Source organism: Chenopodium album, chromosome 3 (assembly GCF_948465745.1).
Source record: "Chenopodium album chromosome 3, dcCheAlbu1.1, whole genome shotgun sequence".
NCBI classification, from domain to species: Eukaryota; Viridiplantae; Streptophyta; class Magnoliopsida; order Caryophyllales; family Amaranthaceae; genus Chenopodium; species Chenopodium album.
In genome coordinates, this window is record NC_137836.1 from 72,666,287 (window position 1) to 72,683,455 (window position 17,169).

Consider the following 17,169-nt stretch of genomic DNA (forward strand, 5'->3'; position numbering starts at 1 on the left):
CTAATTTTGCAAATATAAAACATAACAAAATAGGAACTTGCAAAGCACACAGGATTTTACAAGGAAACCTTCTAGTGCCCAACTAGAAGTAAAACCTCGACCCTACCTTAGGGATTTCAACCACAAATATCTCCACTATAATAGGGCAAACACCAAGTTACAACCTATTATAATTAAGCTTCTACTCACAAGTTCCAGAATGAACTTGCTACAGAACAACACCTTGTTCTACCCAGTTTGAGTCCCACACTCAAAATCACTCGCACTCCCAAAGTACAAATCTTCTCCCTTCACACTAGAAGCTCTCTCACTGTATGCAATAATAAAAATACTCACTCACCCAAATAACCCCAACCAAGTACAAATACAAACACCTAGTATATGATAGGCAAGCTATGCATGAAACCCGAAACTAATATGACAATGTGAAAAGCTTGGCAAACTTACACTATTGTAGCTCTGTAAATTCTTCACGCATAAAACTCACAAAAAACCTAAACTCCTATTTTTCTCTACTATTTATACAAGTACTACTTGTATAGAAAGTAGGTTTTGTTAAAGATAAATAAGTAAACTTACCTTATCTTAAAAACACGGTTTTTAAATAAATCTTTTTGAAGAAAATCTTTTCAGAAAATAAGATAGAAATATTCAGCTAATAAGTATAATATCTTTTTAACAAACTATTTAGAAAAGATAAATATCTAAAGAAAATCTTTTCCTATTTCTATCTTTTATATTTTTCGATTTTAATTTATTTGCCAAGCTAATTGTCACGCTTTTAATAGATTTCATGCATATCCTACTTAACATATTTAACAATGAATCTAGAAGATAAAATCTTAACTAAAATATTGTTGCGCTGCACTCTTGTTCTGGTAGGATTACTTGGGCTCCACGTTTACTAAGTTCCTCCAAAGACCTTAGATAACAATCTTCAAGTTCCTGTAAAGGAACGTTCCTGTGAGGGAACTCAGTTCCTGTTAGGGAACTCTTCTTTTATATTGGATAACTTTCTTGATAAAGAACTCCTTCAAGTCTTCTTAGCTTTAGTTACTTCTTCCATCTCCAAGATCAATTTCACCTAAGCTGCACAAATACTTGAAATATCTTTATGAGTCGAGTTTGCTGTAGCTCAAGTTCCTCATCATCAAAACCTGTACATATCAACAATATATATATATATATATATATATATATATATATATATATATATATGCTTTTAGTTTAGTCATCTAGCTTCTGATAAGATTCAAGTTTGTGTTAGATCATTCAACAATCAATTCAATTTTGCATGCATACTCTTATTCATAAGGTAGAATCCATATTAGAATGAATTGTACAAATCTAAAGTCCTAAATTATGCTAACCTTAGATATTGTAGAACATCATTTTTACTTGGATCAACCGATCAGTGGAGCTAAGTTTCAATTCCCGTGGTAGTGACCCGTGTTCGAGGCTCATATCCCCCCTCCCCTGTGGGTAATACCCCCTTGATATTCCTGTGATAGGAAATAAGGTGGGGCCCACCTTTTACCCCTAAAAAAAAAAAAAACCGATCAACCACCAAACCACATAGTCACATAAACACATACTAATAATACCATTGAATCCAGTCCAAACCACATAGTCACATAAACACATACTAATAATAGTATAATACCATTGAATCCAGTCCATGAAGCTATGCATACAATGATACAACATAAAATGATACTAGTAACTAACATTTTTAAAAAGCCCAATCAATCAAACAAACATCATAAAAACTTAGCCCAAAAATACTTTAGATTTTTCTTAAAAAAAAAAAAAAAAAAAAAAAAAAAAACTTTAGATCACGTGCTGATCACGCTAACTTTGTTTGTTTGTCAAATTTTCGTCATATTTTTTTTCATTCATGCGTTCGATTTCACCGGGTTGTACCGAGTCAACACTGAAAAAAACCTCGTGATTTCTCTCTCCTCCCAAATGCCATTTTTGGTATACTTTCAGTTTTCTAGGGTTTCTTCACAATTGAACCCCTTAATTCTCACTCTCTCTTTCTCCTTCACCTAATTTCTTCATGGGTTTTTCAATTCTCTTAAATCCCACAAAATCCCACGAAATTTCTCCCCCAAATTCCCCCTCTTTCGATTAAATTTTCAATGGACCGAAACCTAATTCTTGAATTGAGTTCCGATGAAGAAGTGGGGTTTGACAATTCATCCACCGCCGACAATTTTGATTGGATTACGAAGCTTCTTGAAGATGATGATCCTGTTTCTGTTGGTGGTATTTTCAACTTAGGTGACGGCATCGACGGCGACGGCGACGGCGGCGGATGTGGTGGTGGTGATAAGGTTGTTGTTGATGACGATGATGATGTTGTTGTGGTTGGTGAAGTTATAGTACAGAAGCCTAAAAAGGCTAAAACTTTGATGCCTAGAATTGATGATGATGATGATGATTGTGTGGTGTTGGAAGGTGATCCCGATAAACCGAAAGACGAGGTTAAGGAATCCGAAGAAGACTCGGATGATTTGCTTATCGTTGGCGAAACGGGTCAGGTATATGAGTTTTATGATTTTTTAACCTTTTTGTTGGTTGAATTTTGATGTTGGCGTTGAATTATTGAATTAGAGGTAGTTTCATGGGATTTATGCGAGGGAATTGTGTTTTTGGTGGGAATTCAGCCTTTTGGATTTTGTAAAAGGAATTTGATGACTAATTAATATGGTCTTGTAGGTTATAATCAGTTTGTTTATCTGACGTTTGTATTAAATAATTGTATCTCGGTTGTTGATTTCGAATGTTATGAACATTCAGGCAAATTAGCTGATCGAGGATATCAAACTTTTGGTAGTGGGTGCTACTTGACTGAGTTTCAAGTTTCATGTTACCCATTTGCTATCCAAGAACGCTTTATTTCGGTGCTGTTATGAATCTTATGATTGTCTGAACATGTCATGATTGCTGCATTACTTGCATAGGCGTAGTTGGGTTTATATCATTTTGACGATTTTTCGTGGATTAAACATAGAGGTCTTTGACACTAGCGTCCGCTTTCATTTAATTGGCGTTTTCTTCAGAGTTCGTTGGGTTTAAGTTAGAATTATGCATTCTTTTGGCACTGGACTTGTGAATATAATGATAGAGCAATACATTTTTTTGGAGGTTTAGTTGATGGAATTTGTTGGTCTGTAAACTAGTAGATATTTCAGCGGTTGATAGTCCTTGATACTGTTAATGGTGTGCATTTTCTGGATTCAGCCTGCCTCTGTCTCATGTTGATATTTTTTGCTTTAATTACTGACAAGAATTACTCTGGTTGAATTTTGGTGTCCTTCACTTAGTCTAAATTCTTTTATTAGAGATAGTTTTATAGTGTAATTTGAGGGAATTGTGTATTTTTTTGGTGGTTTCTATTAGTTGTATCCTTTTTTATAAGCTAAGGTATCTTTGATATGATTTTTTAAGATTTTGGAAAGATTATTTTATAACTGTTCTGACGGTGTTTGTGAAGTGTAATCAGCTTGCTTATCTTTTGTTGATAAATTGTTTTCCCTATGTGAATTTAGTGGTTTTCTGAATTATTTGGTCAAATTGCTGATGTTATTGTAATGTTAGGTGCAGGGTGTTATGAAACTGGGTTCTTGGGAATTTGTTTTTTGTAGCTATGTCTCAATTGACAAATGTCATGGTTTTTCTGTGCTGTATTTGGGTGTTATGTAAGTATGACCATGTTATGCTGTTTTCATATGCATAGTGGCCCATATCTTCCTCAGCTTTTGTCTGACTGTAGATGAAGAATTTCATAGACTAGTTACCAACTAACCAACACCAGCCTTTGCTGTCATTTTCGAGAATTTGGTTGGTCCTTTTGTGTGAGAATCATGAATCTCTAAACATTCATGAATTCTATGGGGTTGTACTCTATTTGTTTGTTGGTGTTTTTGTTTTTTTTTTTATAGTTCATGTCGTAAATTTTGTGCTTTTTTGGAGATAGCCTGCCGCTCCGTCTCTCCCTCCCTTTGATTGTGTTTTCTGCTTATATTGCTGACAGAATTTCTCAGTCCAGTTGCTAGTCGTAAATTTTTGCCTGACTACCAATGCTTTATAGTGTGCTGGCTCTTGCAGATCCAGTTTTCAGGCTCATGCAGTTCTTTTCGGAGAGTTGTTGCATTTGGGTACCACATAATAGTGCATTGGTATGCCTTGCACAGTTCCATCTGATTATATGTAAAGCATTGTCTTTTGTGGGGTTTAATTGGCAGTATTGTTATTGCTTTTACACTCGCAGCTCCCAATGCTTATGATGTTTGGCAACTATTATTCTCTGTAGTATGTTCTTTGGTGTTGTAAACTTATAACAAATCATTTACAAAACATTGCTTTTATTGAAGCTGGGCCATGAAATGTATTGTAGTGAATAGATACAAAAGTGTGGTTGTAGGGAAGGATCTAAATGAATGACAATCTTTTTGTGGCGTTCTCCATGAAGCATAAGCGTCTTCCGTTCTCATTCCCAATGAATAAAATTCTCATGCTTGCACTCTATTGCAGGTTGCATGCAGAGATTATCCTCATCCACGACATCTTTGTGCCAAATTTCCTTTCAGTTCTTCTTCACATGAAAGCCGCTGCGAAATGGTTAGATTACCCTTATGCTTTGTTTTTCTTTTACATTTGTTTGCTCTTCATTGTAATTTTGCGGAGTGTGATTTCGCCTTGATGGAATGCAGTGCCATTGCTATGTTTGCGACTCACTTGCTCCATGTTCCCTTTGGGGCTCTGGAGCTTCAAGTAGTGATCATTGTCATGCTACTGATAAGGAAGAATTCTGGAAGCTTGCAAGGAAGAAATTCAGGCAGTTGAAGAACCCTTCACCTCCCATTCCAATTACCAAGCCTGGTTTTGGTTCTTTGAACCAGCTTCCGCAATTGCAACAAATTCCGTCAGGAACTAATTCACTTGTGAATCCGACATCTGCCTGTGGGGTGCCTTCAACATTTGGCCTCCCTAATATTATTAGGAGTCAGCGATCTAGTATCGCTGTAGCATCAACAAGATTCCAGCCACATCTGATTTCTGGGGCACTTCTACGGAACTGTACCAGTAGTACCCAAGTCCAGGGCAATAGAGTGGTTGCTTCCCGTGCTATGTTCAAGAGGTCTGGATTCCCAAGTAGACCTGTGGTTACTAATCGGCCTACTTATCGTGCACCAAAAAATGTTAGTGTAGCGTACCTACAGCATCTACCAAATCAGCAGTTAACTGAAAACCTTGCTGAAAACAATTCCACTAACTCAACGGTGTCATCACTTCAGTTGGATGTAAATCCAAGTTTTTGTCTGCCAAGCAGTATATCTCCTGGTACATCACCTTTGCAATTGCAAGGATATAGTCAGCCTAGTCCTCATACACCGACTTCACATTTCCATGGAGGTCATTCTGCTGCTATTGCAAGTAACAGCCCCTATGCTTATACATCCATGAACCAAACACAAAATGTTTCTGGTCTGGTTCTTCCTTGTAATACTGATGCACAAAGCAACATTACACTATGCAGTAAAATACAATCAGCAGTTACTCAGACTATTTCTGGCCCAAACTTGTCCTGCAGTACCCCTGATGTTTTAAGCAGTATAACTCAGAGGAGCCATCCTTCTGCAGAACAAAGTTATTCTGGCGCAATGTTATCATGTAGCGCTTCTAATGCATTGAACACTGTTTCAAAGAGCTGCCAACTGCCTGCAACAGAGAATTTCGTAGTTCAAGGTGGAGTGCCTGTGCATGAATATTTACCAACAATAGAGCGGAATGTATTGGATAATACAGAATTTCCAGAATTTGATTTTGAGAACTGGGACCATGATGGAAGTGACATTCTTGGTTCACAGGACTCTTTCTTATTGGATATGAACAACCAAGCTTCAGTGCCTGCTCCAGTTGATGCAGGTATGCTCTATATTGATTTTGAGACATCATGGAATGGGTTGGCTCGTTCATGACTGTAAGCTTCCATGTCCGCTACATTACTTTATATAAGTAGAGCTGAAAAAATATACCTAGTTTGTATCTAGGGATTATTAGAAGTCAACTGCAGCTGTTTTTGTATAGTTGAACACAGAGGTGATGAACTCGTCTCCTGAAGCCTTTTAAACCACTGTACAGAAGTTTAAAATGCTGGATTAACCTGCCATATGTTTGTGTTAATTGTTACCTCTGCTTTTATCTTGATAACTATCTTTTGAAGGCCGAGTTCATGAGCTATTGTAAGAGGTTCAAGGGTCTGGCCAAGTGGCCATTGTTCAATGTCACCCAATTAAAATGTTATATAAGTAGAAAACAATTGAAGAAACCGTTGTGGTTACATGATCCGTAGTAATTTTGTGTTGATCACGGAACGAGTGATCTCTTTTGTAATGTTTTGAGGCTACCTTGGTGTTTGGTCATCATTTCATCAAGATATGTGCATAAAAGCTCTTTCTAAGAACATCAAGGCTAAAATTTGCCTATTGGTCGTTTGTGCAGCAGATTACAAATTGATTGTCTACTTACCCGTTATTGTCTTTCTTGATCCAAGGCTTGTATGAGAACTATTATTAGTTTCTTGGTGGCATGTTATCTTCTCTGTAAGCCGCAGGCTTATTCGACCCATTTATGATACTCCCCCCGTCCCCGATTGATAGTCACTTTTGTCATTTTTGGTGACTCAAAATGTTAGTCACATTTGCTTTTTTCAAGTACCATTAATATTATTTTTTTTTTAGCAAAATTCTTTAACATTTGCAAAAATATTTGTGTAAATTTAACTTTCCTATGTACTTTAATTACTTTCTTTCTCTACTTCTTTACATACCCAATGTAAATTTACTTTTTCAATTTACTTTATTTGATTCTTCTTAATTCTCGTGATTTTTCTTCAAAAGTGACTATCAATCAAAGACGGAGGGAGTATTATTTGGGAGCCTATGCGGCATATGTTAAGCCTCATGGAGTATAGGTCATATGCAATTACGGAATTGATGCATATGTTCACTAGAGAGAGGGCCTTGTCCAAAGGAGAACAAGCCTGAGAAAGTCAATTTAGAGTCATTCATAACTTCATATACACAACCAGAAGGTTCATGCGGTTGAAGCGCATAACTCAGAGGCAATATTATACCCCCTCCGTTCCCTAATATTTTTTACGTTTGGGATTATGCGCGGTTATCAATAAATTGTGTAAAGTTGAGGTATATTGGAATATTTCAATGATTGAAAGTACAATTTTATTGATAAATACAATGTTGATCATGTGGGGTGAAGAAATTAGAGGAGAGAGGAGAGAGAAAGTAATAATAAGTGTTGAAAAACTACTCCCTCCGTCCCAAAAAGAACGACCCATTTGGGTTGATTACGCGGGTATTAAGGAAGTTAAGTAAAAGGAACTAAAAGTATATTGGAAAGATAAATTTACATGGGGTTTGTAAAAAAATAGAGAGAGAAAGTAATAAAATAACGTGGAAAATGAAATTTTTATATGGGGAAGCTAATTTTGCACAAATATTGTTGCAAATTGGTGGTGTTTTAATGCAAATGGGTCATTCTTTTTGGGACAAAGTTTTGGCCAAATGGGTCGTTCTTTTTGGGACGGAGGGAGTATTAAAATAGTACAAAAAGTCCAATATCACATGGAAAAGTAAGGACTTTTGAGTAAAAAATTGTAAAACAAGGGTAATTTTGTCCAAAATTTATGACTAAAATAGGAAATATACTAAATGTAAAGAATAAAAAGGAACACCCTATATGGAAACGTAAAAAATATTTAGGAACGGAGGGAGTATTTCTTAATTCTAATTCTATTTACATCTTAAGTTTTATTACCAAGTTGTTTTTTTTTTTTTTTTCATACAAGTTAGGATCAAGATAGCGTTTTTTTTTTTTCAAGAAATAGTTCAATATGGTATATGTATTGATACTATTCGTATTGATTAAAATAGCATGGTAAATTCACGTCTCATTATCTGAAATATTTTCGTATTTTTGATAAATTAGTGTGAACCAGGTCTATTTAAGAGTTTGTACCAAACTAGACACTGAAGCTGAACTAATAACCTGATCTTGCGTGCTTAAGGCCAGCACTCCAGCAGCATGAATTATCGAATGCATGATATACCAACTATTTCTGCAACTGATGTTTCTTTGGTCCAGAAGCTATAGGCTCTGTTTGGGAGAAAGCTGAAGCTGATTGAGTTAGCTGATTTTGACTAGCTGATTTTATTAACTGATTTGATTAACTTATTGTATTAACTGATTATATAAAAGTGTTTGGTAAATAGCTGATAGCTTAAAGGTGATGAGTATGTGAAATGACCAATAAGCTAATTGTGGGGTAGGTAGTTTAGATAGGATTTTAAATTAAATGAGGTTATAAGTGTCATTTCACAATAATTAATGAATAAGCTAATTGAAAAAGCTTTTAAAATGAGCTTTTTCTAAAAGAGCTTATTTAGTGGAATAAGATCTTTCAATAAGGTTACTACCAAACACTTATATTATTAGCTTGTTTGACTAGTCAATCAGCTAAAATTAGTCAAATAAGCTAATATACTCCCAATAACCTTACTACCAAACAGGGCCATAGTATAATATATATATATATTTTTTTTTAAAAAAATCTCGTTAATAATTTGAAAACGTTGAAAGTTCAAGGAAGACTTCGTTTGACTATCATGTTTTACTGTTTAAGGTCTTAAGGAAGGACCAAGGAGGTTCAGTCACTAATATTAGGTTTTTTTTTTTTTTTTTTTTTTTTTATTTTTTATTATTATTTATTTATTTTTTATTATTATTACGGAGTATTATTTTAAAATATTAAGTTTAATTATTATTATTATTATTTATTTATTTATTTATTTTTTATTATTTTTTTAACGTGGTTGAAATGCCCTTAAATTTACCTCTCTTAGGTAGCATCTCTCTTCTTCTGTTCTTCATTGTCGGGTTCTACTCCGGCAAAATAATCAACAATCAAGTTAGGGAAAAAATTGCGTGTACATGGTCCCTAATAAATTAGTGTGAACCAGGTCTATTTAAGAGTTTGTACCAAACTAGACACTAAAGCTGAACTAATAACATGATCTTGCGTGCTTAAGGCCAGCAACATGAATTATTGAATGCATGATATACCAACTATTTCTGCAACTGATGTTTCTTTGGCCCAGAAGCTATAAATATATATATATATATATATATATATATATATATATATATATATATATATATATAGAAATGGGATCATATGAGACCACATCCCTTATGTGAGAACCCTATTATATGTGAGAACTAATTATAACCGTTGGATCAATTACGTCCAACAGCCACAATTAAATCCCGGTCAAACAAAACTCCTGTGTTTTTTCTCTCTTCTCCTTCCTCTTTCACGCACTATTTTCTCTCTCCTCACAATTTCTCTATTTTCTACTCTCTTTCTCTCTGATTTTTCATCACTACTCCTTCAATCTTCATCAATTCTTTTTCAAGGTGAGTCTATTGTTTATATTTTCGTGTTCTTCAATTAATTTTAGGTCACATTCAGTTACATTTGTTGATTTTCATTTTGATTTTCGTTTGATTTTCGCTGATTTCAGCTCACATTGTTTATCAATATGTGTCGATAATGTTTTACTTTGTTTTTTTCATTGATTTTAGTTTTATTTTCGTTTTTTTGAGTAGTTATCAAGTTGATTTTGCTTATTTTCGTTATTGTCCAGTTTTTTCGTTTTTTTGGAAACCTACAATTCACTGATTTGTGCTATTATGTTGATTTTAGCTTGATTTTAGGTATTTTGATTATTTTGTGTATTTTAATTTGATTTTCGGTTTACTTTAGTTCTCAATTATGTTTTATTTTCTGGTTTTATCTTATTTTTTGTTTGATTATAGCTTTATGTGAGTAATTATTAGTTGATTTTAGTTTTAATTTTGCTTCACATGAGTAATTATCTTACATTTTCTTTGTTTTTTTGGAAACCTAGAAGTAATTGCTATGGATTCTGCAAATGTTCCTCAAGAAAATACAATGTATGTGTTTCTGCTCATTTTATTTTTATTATTTGAGTTATTATTATTTTTGTTGTTGTTGTAGATTAGTTGATTAGTTGTATTACTTGTATGGGAGTTCTTGTAGATTAGTTGATAACTTGTTCATTTTATGTTTTGTTGTTCATTTATGAAATATTAGATTTTTAATTGACAGTTACAAGCAATAAAAAGTTGTAGATTATGTTGGGAAGTAATTTTCAATACATCTAAAACTGCCACAGGTTAATACTTGTATGTGAAAGCAAATAGGAAAAAAAAACAGTTTAAGATGGGAGTATAGGGCTCTCATCTCTTTTGTTTGTCTTAGAAATTATCACAATCAAATAAAATTCCCTGTGCAATGTTATTACTATCGTCACCACAAAGCTACCAACTTCGTCGTGTACTTAGTTCGGCTTTTCACATTAGAAGCCAAGAAACTGATAGTTTGAAGGCGTTTTACTGTTTGGCTTTTCACATCAGAAGCCTAGAAGTTAATTCATTATGTTGCACATCAGGTCTTAAAGTAGATATCAGTGAGAAAGAATTTGAGTTTAAAAACAAGTTCTCTAACTTCTTCACAGCTTTGAAAGTAGTTGATAACTTGTTCATTTTATGTTTTGTTTTTCATTTTAGCACTAAGTATTTGCTCATTTGACAAATGAGCATTTAACTATTTGCTCATTTGAGAAATGAGCATTTAACTATTTGCTCATTTGAGAAATGAGCATTTAAGTTTTTGTTCATTTTGTTAAATTAGTAGCTAAGTATTTGCTCATTTGACATCAAGGATACCTATTTTGTTGAGCAGGACATCTGTTGAGACAAATTCTGCTGTTAATGTTGGTGAGCAAGATGCAGCAGGGGCGGGACAGTTAAGAGTTATTGATGGTGACCAAGATGCAACAGGGGCAGCACAGTTAAGAATTGGTGGTGACCAAGATGCAGCAGGGGCATCACAGTTAGGAGTTGTTGGTGGTGACGAAGATGCGGCATGGCCAGCACAATTAGGAGTTGTTGGTCGTTCTACACAGCCACAATATAAAGGAATGAGTTTCAAGACAGGATCTTCTAATGACAAAGGAAAAATGGTTTTAAAGGACACATTAAAGAAAGAAAAACAGATGATTAAGGTAGTGGAGATGAAATCCAGCAATGAATTGCAAGGTTTGAAGTCAGGCAATGAAGTGGAAGGTTTGAAGTCTCACATTCATGGGACATTGCATAGTCGGATGTCACCCTCATCCATTGTTCTAGTTATGGAATCAGTTTTACTTTCACAAAATCAGTTGAAAGCAGTTAGAGATATAGGATTTGGGTCGATGGAGTTTTTGAAGGTGACCCAACTGCCTTTGCGGTTGGGTTTATGGTTGGTGCAACACTTTGATGCTAAGACGTGCTCATTAAATATTCTGATCCTTTCCGTATTACTGAAGACCATGTGCATGAAGTTCTTGGGTTGCCAATAGGGGGCATAGAGATTGATAAAAATAATTTTTCCAGAAATAAAAAAGTCATTCAGCAATGGAAAAAGCAATTCCAAAGCAACTCACTCTCTATCAAAATAGGGGAGCTTAAAGAGTTTTTGAAGGAGCATAAGTCAGCTGGTGCTATGTTCAAACGGAACTTTGTAGTTCTTTGTGTGTCTACACTGATGGATGGTAGTCTTCTTATTTTTATTATGCTCATTTTACTTTCAATTTGCTCATTTTCAATTTAGTTTGCTCATTTCTATTTTATTTTGCTCACTTAAATTTCTATTTGCTCATTTCTCTTTTGTTTTGCTCATTTTTTTGTCAGGGAAACAAAACATGAATATTAATTCTGATATTCTTACATTTCTTTCTGATGTTGATAAAATCAAGGACTTGAATTGGTCAAAGTATATCCTTGATTCTCTCGTGAAGGGCAAGCTTTTATGGGAAGAACGTCCAACTCGTTCTTTTCCTGGGTCTTTATTGTTTCTTATGGTATTACTATAATTTTTGTATATTTTTAATGTAGTATTTCTTACTTATTTGTTGATTTTTAATTTACTAATTTTTATTTTCTTACTTGTTTGTAGTTATTATATGTTGATCAATTTGTACTTGAGGAAGTTCGAGCTGCACGTGAAATTCCAATCTTGAAAGGGTGGACAACAGCTATGCTGTCAACACGTGAGAAATTGAAACTCTTTAAAGGGAGGCTTGGAAATATTCGTGCTAAAAAGCTTGATGTTGGTTCTTCTAGCATGACATAGCCTAAAATGGTGTTTAACTATAATTTTCTGTTTTATTTTTTTCCTTTTTATCCTACTTTTTTTAACTTTTTTGTTTTTTATTTAGGAAAAATTCATTCCTTCTGAAGTGGAAACTCAAGTAGTTGCCAATAAGGTAACCATATATACTGTAATATTCTTTGTTCTTTTTGGAAATGACCAACTAATTTTTGCTCATTTGTCTAATGAGTAAGCAATTACTTGCTCATATTTGAAATGAGCAAATAATTTTTTTTACTCATTTGACAGATGAGCAAATTATGCAATTGGTTATGTGTTATAAGTAAGCTTGGTTTATATTTGTTAGGATATTTGCTTTCAACTTGTTCTAACTTTCTTTTTCTTTTTTTTTTGTTTTGTTTTTGTTTGTCTTTAGGAACAATCTGATCCAATTCGTACAAAAAATGAAGAAAGTGAACAAGATCCAAAGAAGGTATTTATATGAGTTTTCTGGAAACCAATATTAATTTTTTGTTTATTTTTAGAGTTCTTCTTAGTATGATGCATAGAGGCAAGTGGCCATATGTGTGCTTTTGCATTACTCATATGCATGTCATGAATATAGAAAAAGTATTTTATGTAAATGTTGGTCTTTGGTTACTGCAATCTTGGGAAACTCATATATGATAAATATGTGGATATTTCTTGTGAGCAGGAGCATTATAGTTCTTAATTTTTTGCTCATTTGTCAAATGAGCAATTAATTTTTTGCTCATTTGTCAAATGAGCAAAAACTTCAATGCTCATATAAAGTTCAATTTGCTCATTTTTATATGACTTTGCTCATTCCATATCCACTTTGCTCATTTCATATTTACTCTTCTCATTTATATTTATCTTATTTATGTATTTATTTATTTATTTTTTATTTTTTTTTTTTACAGAAATGCCTTATGGAGCTTGCAACAGCATCTACAAACCTGGTCTTGGCATACATGTATTTCAGTCAAAAACATGAAACTGCCATCAAGTATTTTCCAAACAACGAGAAGATACAAAAGTTGAAGGAAGATGCCATGGGCATTTGTGATGAGCATAAGATGAGCTCCAAAACTTTGACTGAAGATAATACTCTTTCATTTAGCCAAGATGAAGAGTATTGGAAAGATCCAGCAGTAATTGAAGCTTGGGATAGGTTTTCTCAGATTTCAAGCAACAAAAAGCATGCTGAATCTTCAATCAATGCAATGGTTGTTCATCCAAATGAATCGGAACCCATTGATGTTACTAAGATTGCTTCTGAAAGTGTTCAGATAGCAAGTTGTATCCCTGATGTTGGATGTTCAGATAGGGCTGCTAAAAATGTGTTCAAAAAAATTGGAGATTCAAGTTTCAAATCTGCTTCAGGACATTCACTTGCCAAAGGATCTGGAACTCCTACATTCAGTTTAGGAGTCTTTTCTCAAGAAACTGATTCTCCCCCTAGCAATGCGCCTACTGAACCTGTAGTTGCTTATGTCAGTGCACAAGTTGGTGCTTCTGTTGGTGATGCTTCTCAAGCTGTTGGTGATGCTCTGATTGCTAATCCTCAAGATCTCATTTCTGATGCTCAAGAAGCTTTAATTGTGCATAAGAGAAAAGGTGATACTGAAAAGAAGAGTTCTATTCCAAAGAAACGCAAACCTCAGCCATCAGTGCTTCTTAGATCACCTTTTAAGTCCCGCATTATGATAATTTACAATACATTATCACCAGTTTAGATGAGCGTCTTGAGAGCAATGTTTGCTGATGATAAAAATCGTTTGTAAGTATTTTTTTTATCTATAGAATTTATTATCTTGTACATTAACTTCCATTTGTTTTAGTCATACTAACTTTCTTTATTCTTTTTATGCAGTGAACCAGTATTTAATGGAGAGAATGGTCTTGAAATTTTGTGAGTACATCTTGAGAATCTTTATAATAAATATAAAGTTGATACAGAGATCATTAATGCTTGGTGTAGCATTCTGAATTATAATGAGCAGTTTAGAGATCCAAATTCTCCTGCTCGTTTCTTTTTTGACCTTAGTGCTACCGTAAGTTCAAATTCTTTCATTTATTTTGTTTTATTGAATTATTTTGTTTTTTTGTTGTAATTAATTTTTTTTCTTTAACATGTAGGACTGTCTTATTCACTATGAGATAGATTCTGTTGCCCATCGGAATAAGATGTTTTTTGAGGTTGCTGGGAATTTGTACATGAAATCAGTTGTACCACACAAGGATATTCAGCTTTTTTTCTTCCCAGTTTATGAAGAAGATCATTACTATTTGGTATGTTTTAACACTACCACACTGAATGGTAATATCGAGCTTTTTGATTATAACGAAGATGCTGGAGATCATAAACAGCTTTTAAAACATTTAGTATGACTTAAAAGTTAATCTCTATTCACATTATGTTTGTTTCTTTTACTTGAATGATTAGATTTTATTATGTTTGCTTATTTGATGTTTTTATTTTTAGAGAACTGCTTTTTCAAACTTTATTCAATGTGAAGGAAATGTACAGAGTTCTATTTTGGCAAATAATATCAAGCGGATGGAAATTTATGTGATTAATGGTTCATGGAAGTCTTCGGATAAAAATCATTTGCATTGGGGAGTTGCAGTGATGAGACTCATGGAAACATACATGGGTTGTGCAAAGTGGGATCCTGGTTTGAAGAAAAATAATGTAAATTCTTTGCTCATTTGAGAAATGAGCAATTAACTTTTTGATTATTTGCTAAATGAGCAAGAAATTACTTGCTCATTTATCAAATGAGCAAAGAAATGTTTGCTCATTTGACAAATGAGCAAGGATTTACTTGTTCATTTCATAAATGAACAAAGAAATGTTTGCTCATTTCACAAATGAGCAACTAATTCTTTGCTCATTTAAGAAATGAGCAATTAACTTTTTGATTATTTGCTAAATGAGCAAGAAATTACTTGCTCATTTATGAAATGAACAAGTAAATCCTTGCTCATTTGAGCAAGAAATTACTTGCTCATTTATCAAATGAGCAAAGAAATGTTTGCTCATTTGACAAATGAGCAAGGATTTACTTGTTCATTTCATAAATGAGCAAGGATACTGTAGACACCCATTTGTGTCTCCCCAAAACCAAACCCAGTGATGAGTGCCTTTCACGTCGAATCATAATCGAATGAAACGAAAGTGTGGAAAGGTCTAGTGTTGCGGAAAGTTTTTATTTTCTCTTCTCTCTGTTTTTGAAAACTTTATTTTTAAGAAAATAGCCAATACAATTTGGTTGGTCCATAATATGGGTCCAATAATGGTGTAGTCGGATGGGGCTTGCAAAGACCTTTCCAACGATATATTATAAGCCCAATTCCGATGAATATTGAGGAATTTATGGCCAATTTACTAAACTGGGCCCAGTTTGAGTTTTAAGTACGGCCCAATGATCTAGGGGAGGGCCTAATATAATTTATCATTCCTAATGTAATTAGGAATGGTTTTAGTCTTCTAGAACATTCTAGAAGGTCTTATCATTCTTAATTTAATTAGGACTCTTCAGAGTTTTAATCAGATCAAATAGCATTTTCGATTGAAATTATATTATTTTATCTTCCAGTACGGTAAAATTATCAGATTTTCGAAAACGCGTTAAAATCCGGTTTGACGTCCAACCCCAGGCCTTGGCGCCTGGAAACAGGATTAGCGCCAGATGCCAGCATTGGCGCCTGGCGCTAGCCACTGGTCCTGGCGCCAAGGTGGATTTGTGGTCTTCAGACTCTATTTTGATAAATTATCTTTTTTGGATGATTTTCTCTATAAATATCGTATCCAAAACTCCGTTTTGATTCAACAACAACGAATCATCAATTCTCACCATTCACCAACTCTCATCAAGATTTTCTTTATTACTCTCTCTCTCTTTTTCTAAACTAACCTTTTTTCAAATACAAAATTCCGCATTCATTAGATCTTGATACACCTAGCCATATTCGAAGTTGCCTTCGCCCTAGACGTGAAAGATTTAATTTCTGAGGGTTTGGTCCCAAATCTCTCTTTCAATTATTTAATTTAATTGTTTTGATTATTATTTTTCCTTGAAGTTACTAACGTGTGTATTTTGTAATTAGAAAGAGGTACGAGGCATCCAAGTAAGTACTTTAATTGATTAATTGATATTATGATGTAGAAATCATGCTTAGATTGTTATTTTGATTCCTAGTATCATGTCTAGGGTAACTTTAATATTAAGTATGATTAAAAGTACGATGCTTCCTATGTTCTTCCTAATATTAATTCATGTTAGTATCATGTTAGGGCTAAAGATTTGATTTTTATTGCTTAGTGACATGCTAGGGTTTGTTATTAATCTTGTTAGTATCATGCCTAGGATCTTGCTATGTTTATTATGCTTTAACATGATTATAATTATAATTTATGGTTATCATGGTGATTGTGATTATTTTAATGATGATTATTTTATTCATGATATTGATTATTTATTTATGTTGCTTGATATGTATTATTTTATTCTTTATTGCTTGATCACCTTTATTGTATGTTAAAGGGAATTTGTACTTGCAATCACGTTTAATAAGATAATTAATAATCTTGTTAGGGTTGATTGTGATTATAATTCAAGTGATCGCCAATAATAGATTTATTTGTGCATTAAATTCAACCAACATAGATTAAACAGGTTTAGGGTTAATCCTATTGATTGCATGTTAGTCAGAAAACGCACATGAATACGAGCAGAATAAAGTAGAGGCCTATTATTAGGGCAGGTTCAATCTCTTTTAGGTTGGATTTGTACCATCATCCCTGAACCCTTATTTGGTTCATGACCTTATGGAGTTGACGATCTCTTGGATCGTTAAGGGGTGTAACCTTCACCTCGTGAACGGTTTACAAG

General features: G+C 33.7%; 1 protein-coding gene across 3 annotated transcripts; it reads left to right on the top strand.

Annotated features, from left to right (window-relative positions):
- The first annotated feature begins 1,903 nt into the window (after positions 1-1,903).
- On the top strand, positions 1,904-6,240 carry LOC145624157 (uncharacterized). Of its 3 annotated transcripts, none has more exons than XM_081677126.1 (4): positions 2,301-2,546; positions 4,100-4,187; positions 4,543-4,629; positions 4,722-6,240. In XM_081677126.1, exons 1-4 carry the CDS (start codon positions 2,431-2,433, stop codon positions 5,988-5,990), a joined length of 1,560 nt encoding a protein of 519 aa, XP_081533252.1. In that variant the 5' UTR covers positions 2,301-2,430; the 3' UTR covers positions 5,991-6,240. The 3 variants fall into 3 exon arrangements, with proteins under 3 accessions (XP_081533251.1, XP_081533252.1, XP_081533253.1); XM_081677127.1 differs by having other exon boundaries at positions 2,408-2,546; positions 4,117-4,187; XM_081677125.1 differs by lacking the exon at positions 4,100-4,187 and having other exon boundaries at positions 1,904-2,546.
- Positions 6,241-17,169: the final 10,929 nt, after the last annotated feature.

Bases quoted from the DNA above. Each gene is read 5' to 3' on its own strand.
- LOC145624157 (XM_081677125.1), top strand. From the start codon at position 2,145: ATGGACCGAAACCTAATTCTTGAATTGAGTTCCGATGAAGAAGTGGGG. The intron at 2,547-4,542 runs GTATATGAGTTT...ACTCTATTGCAG, and splicing joins TCGTTGGCGAAACGGGTCAG to GTTGCATGCAGAGATTATCC. The intron at 4,630-4,721 runs GTTAGATTACCC...GATGGAATGCAG, and splicing joins ATGAAAGCCGCTGCGAAATG to TGCCATTGCTATGTTTGCGA.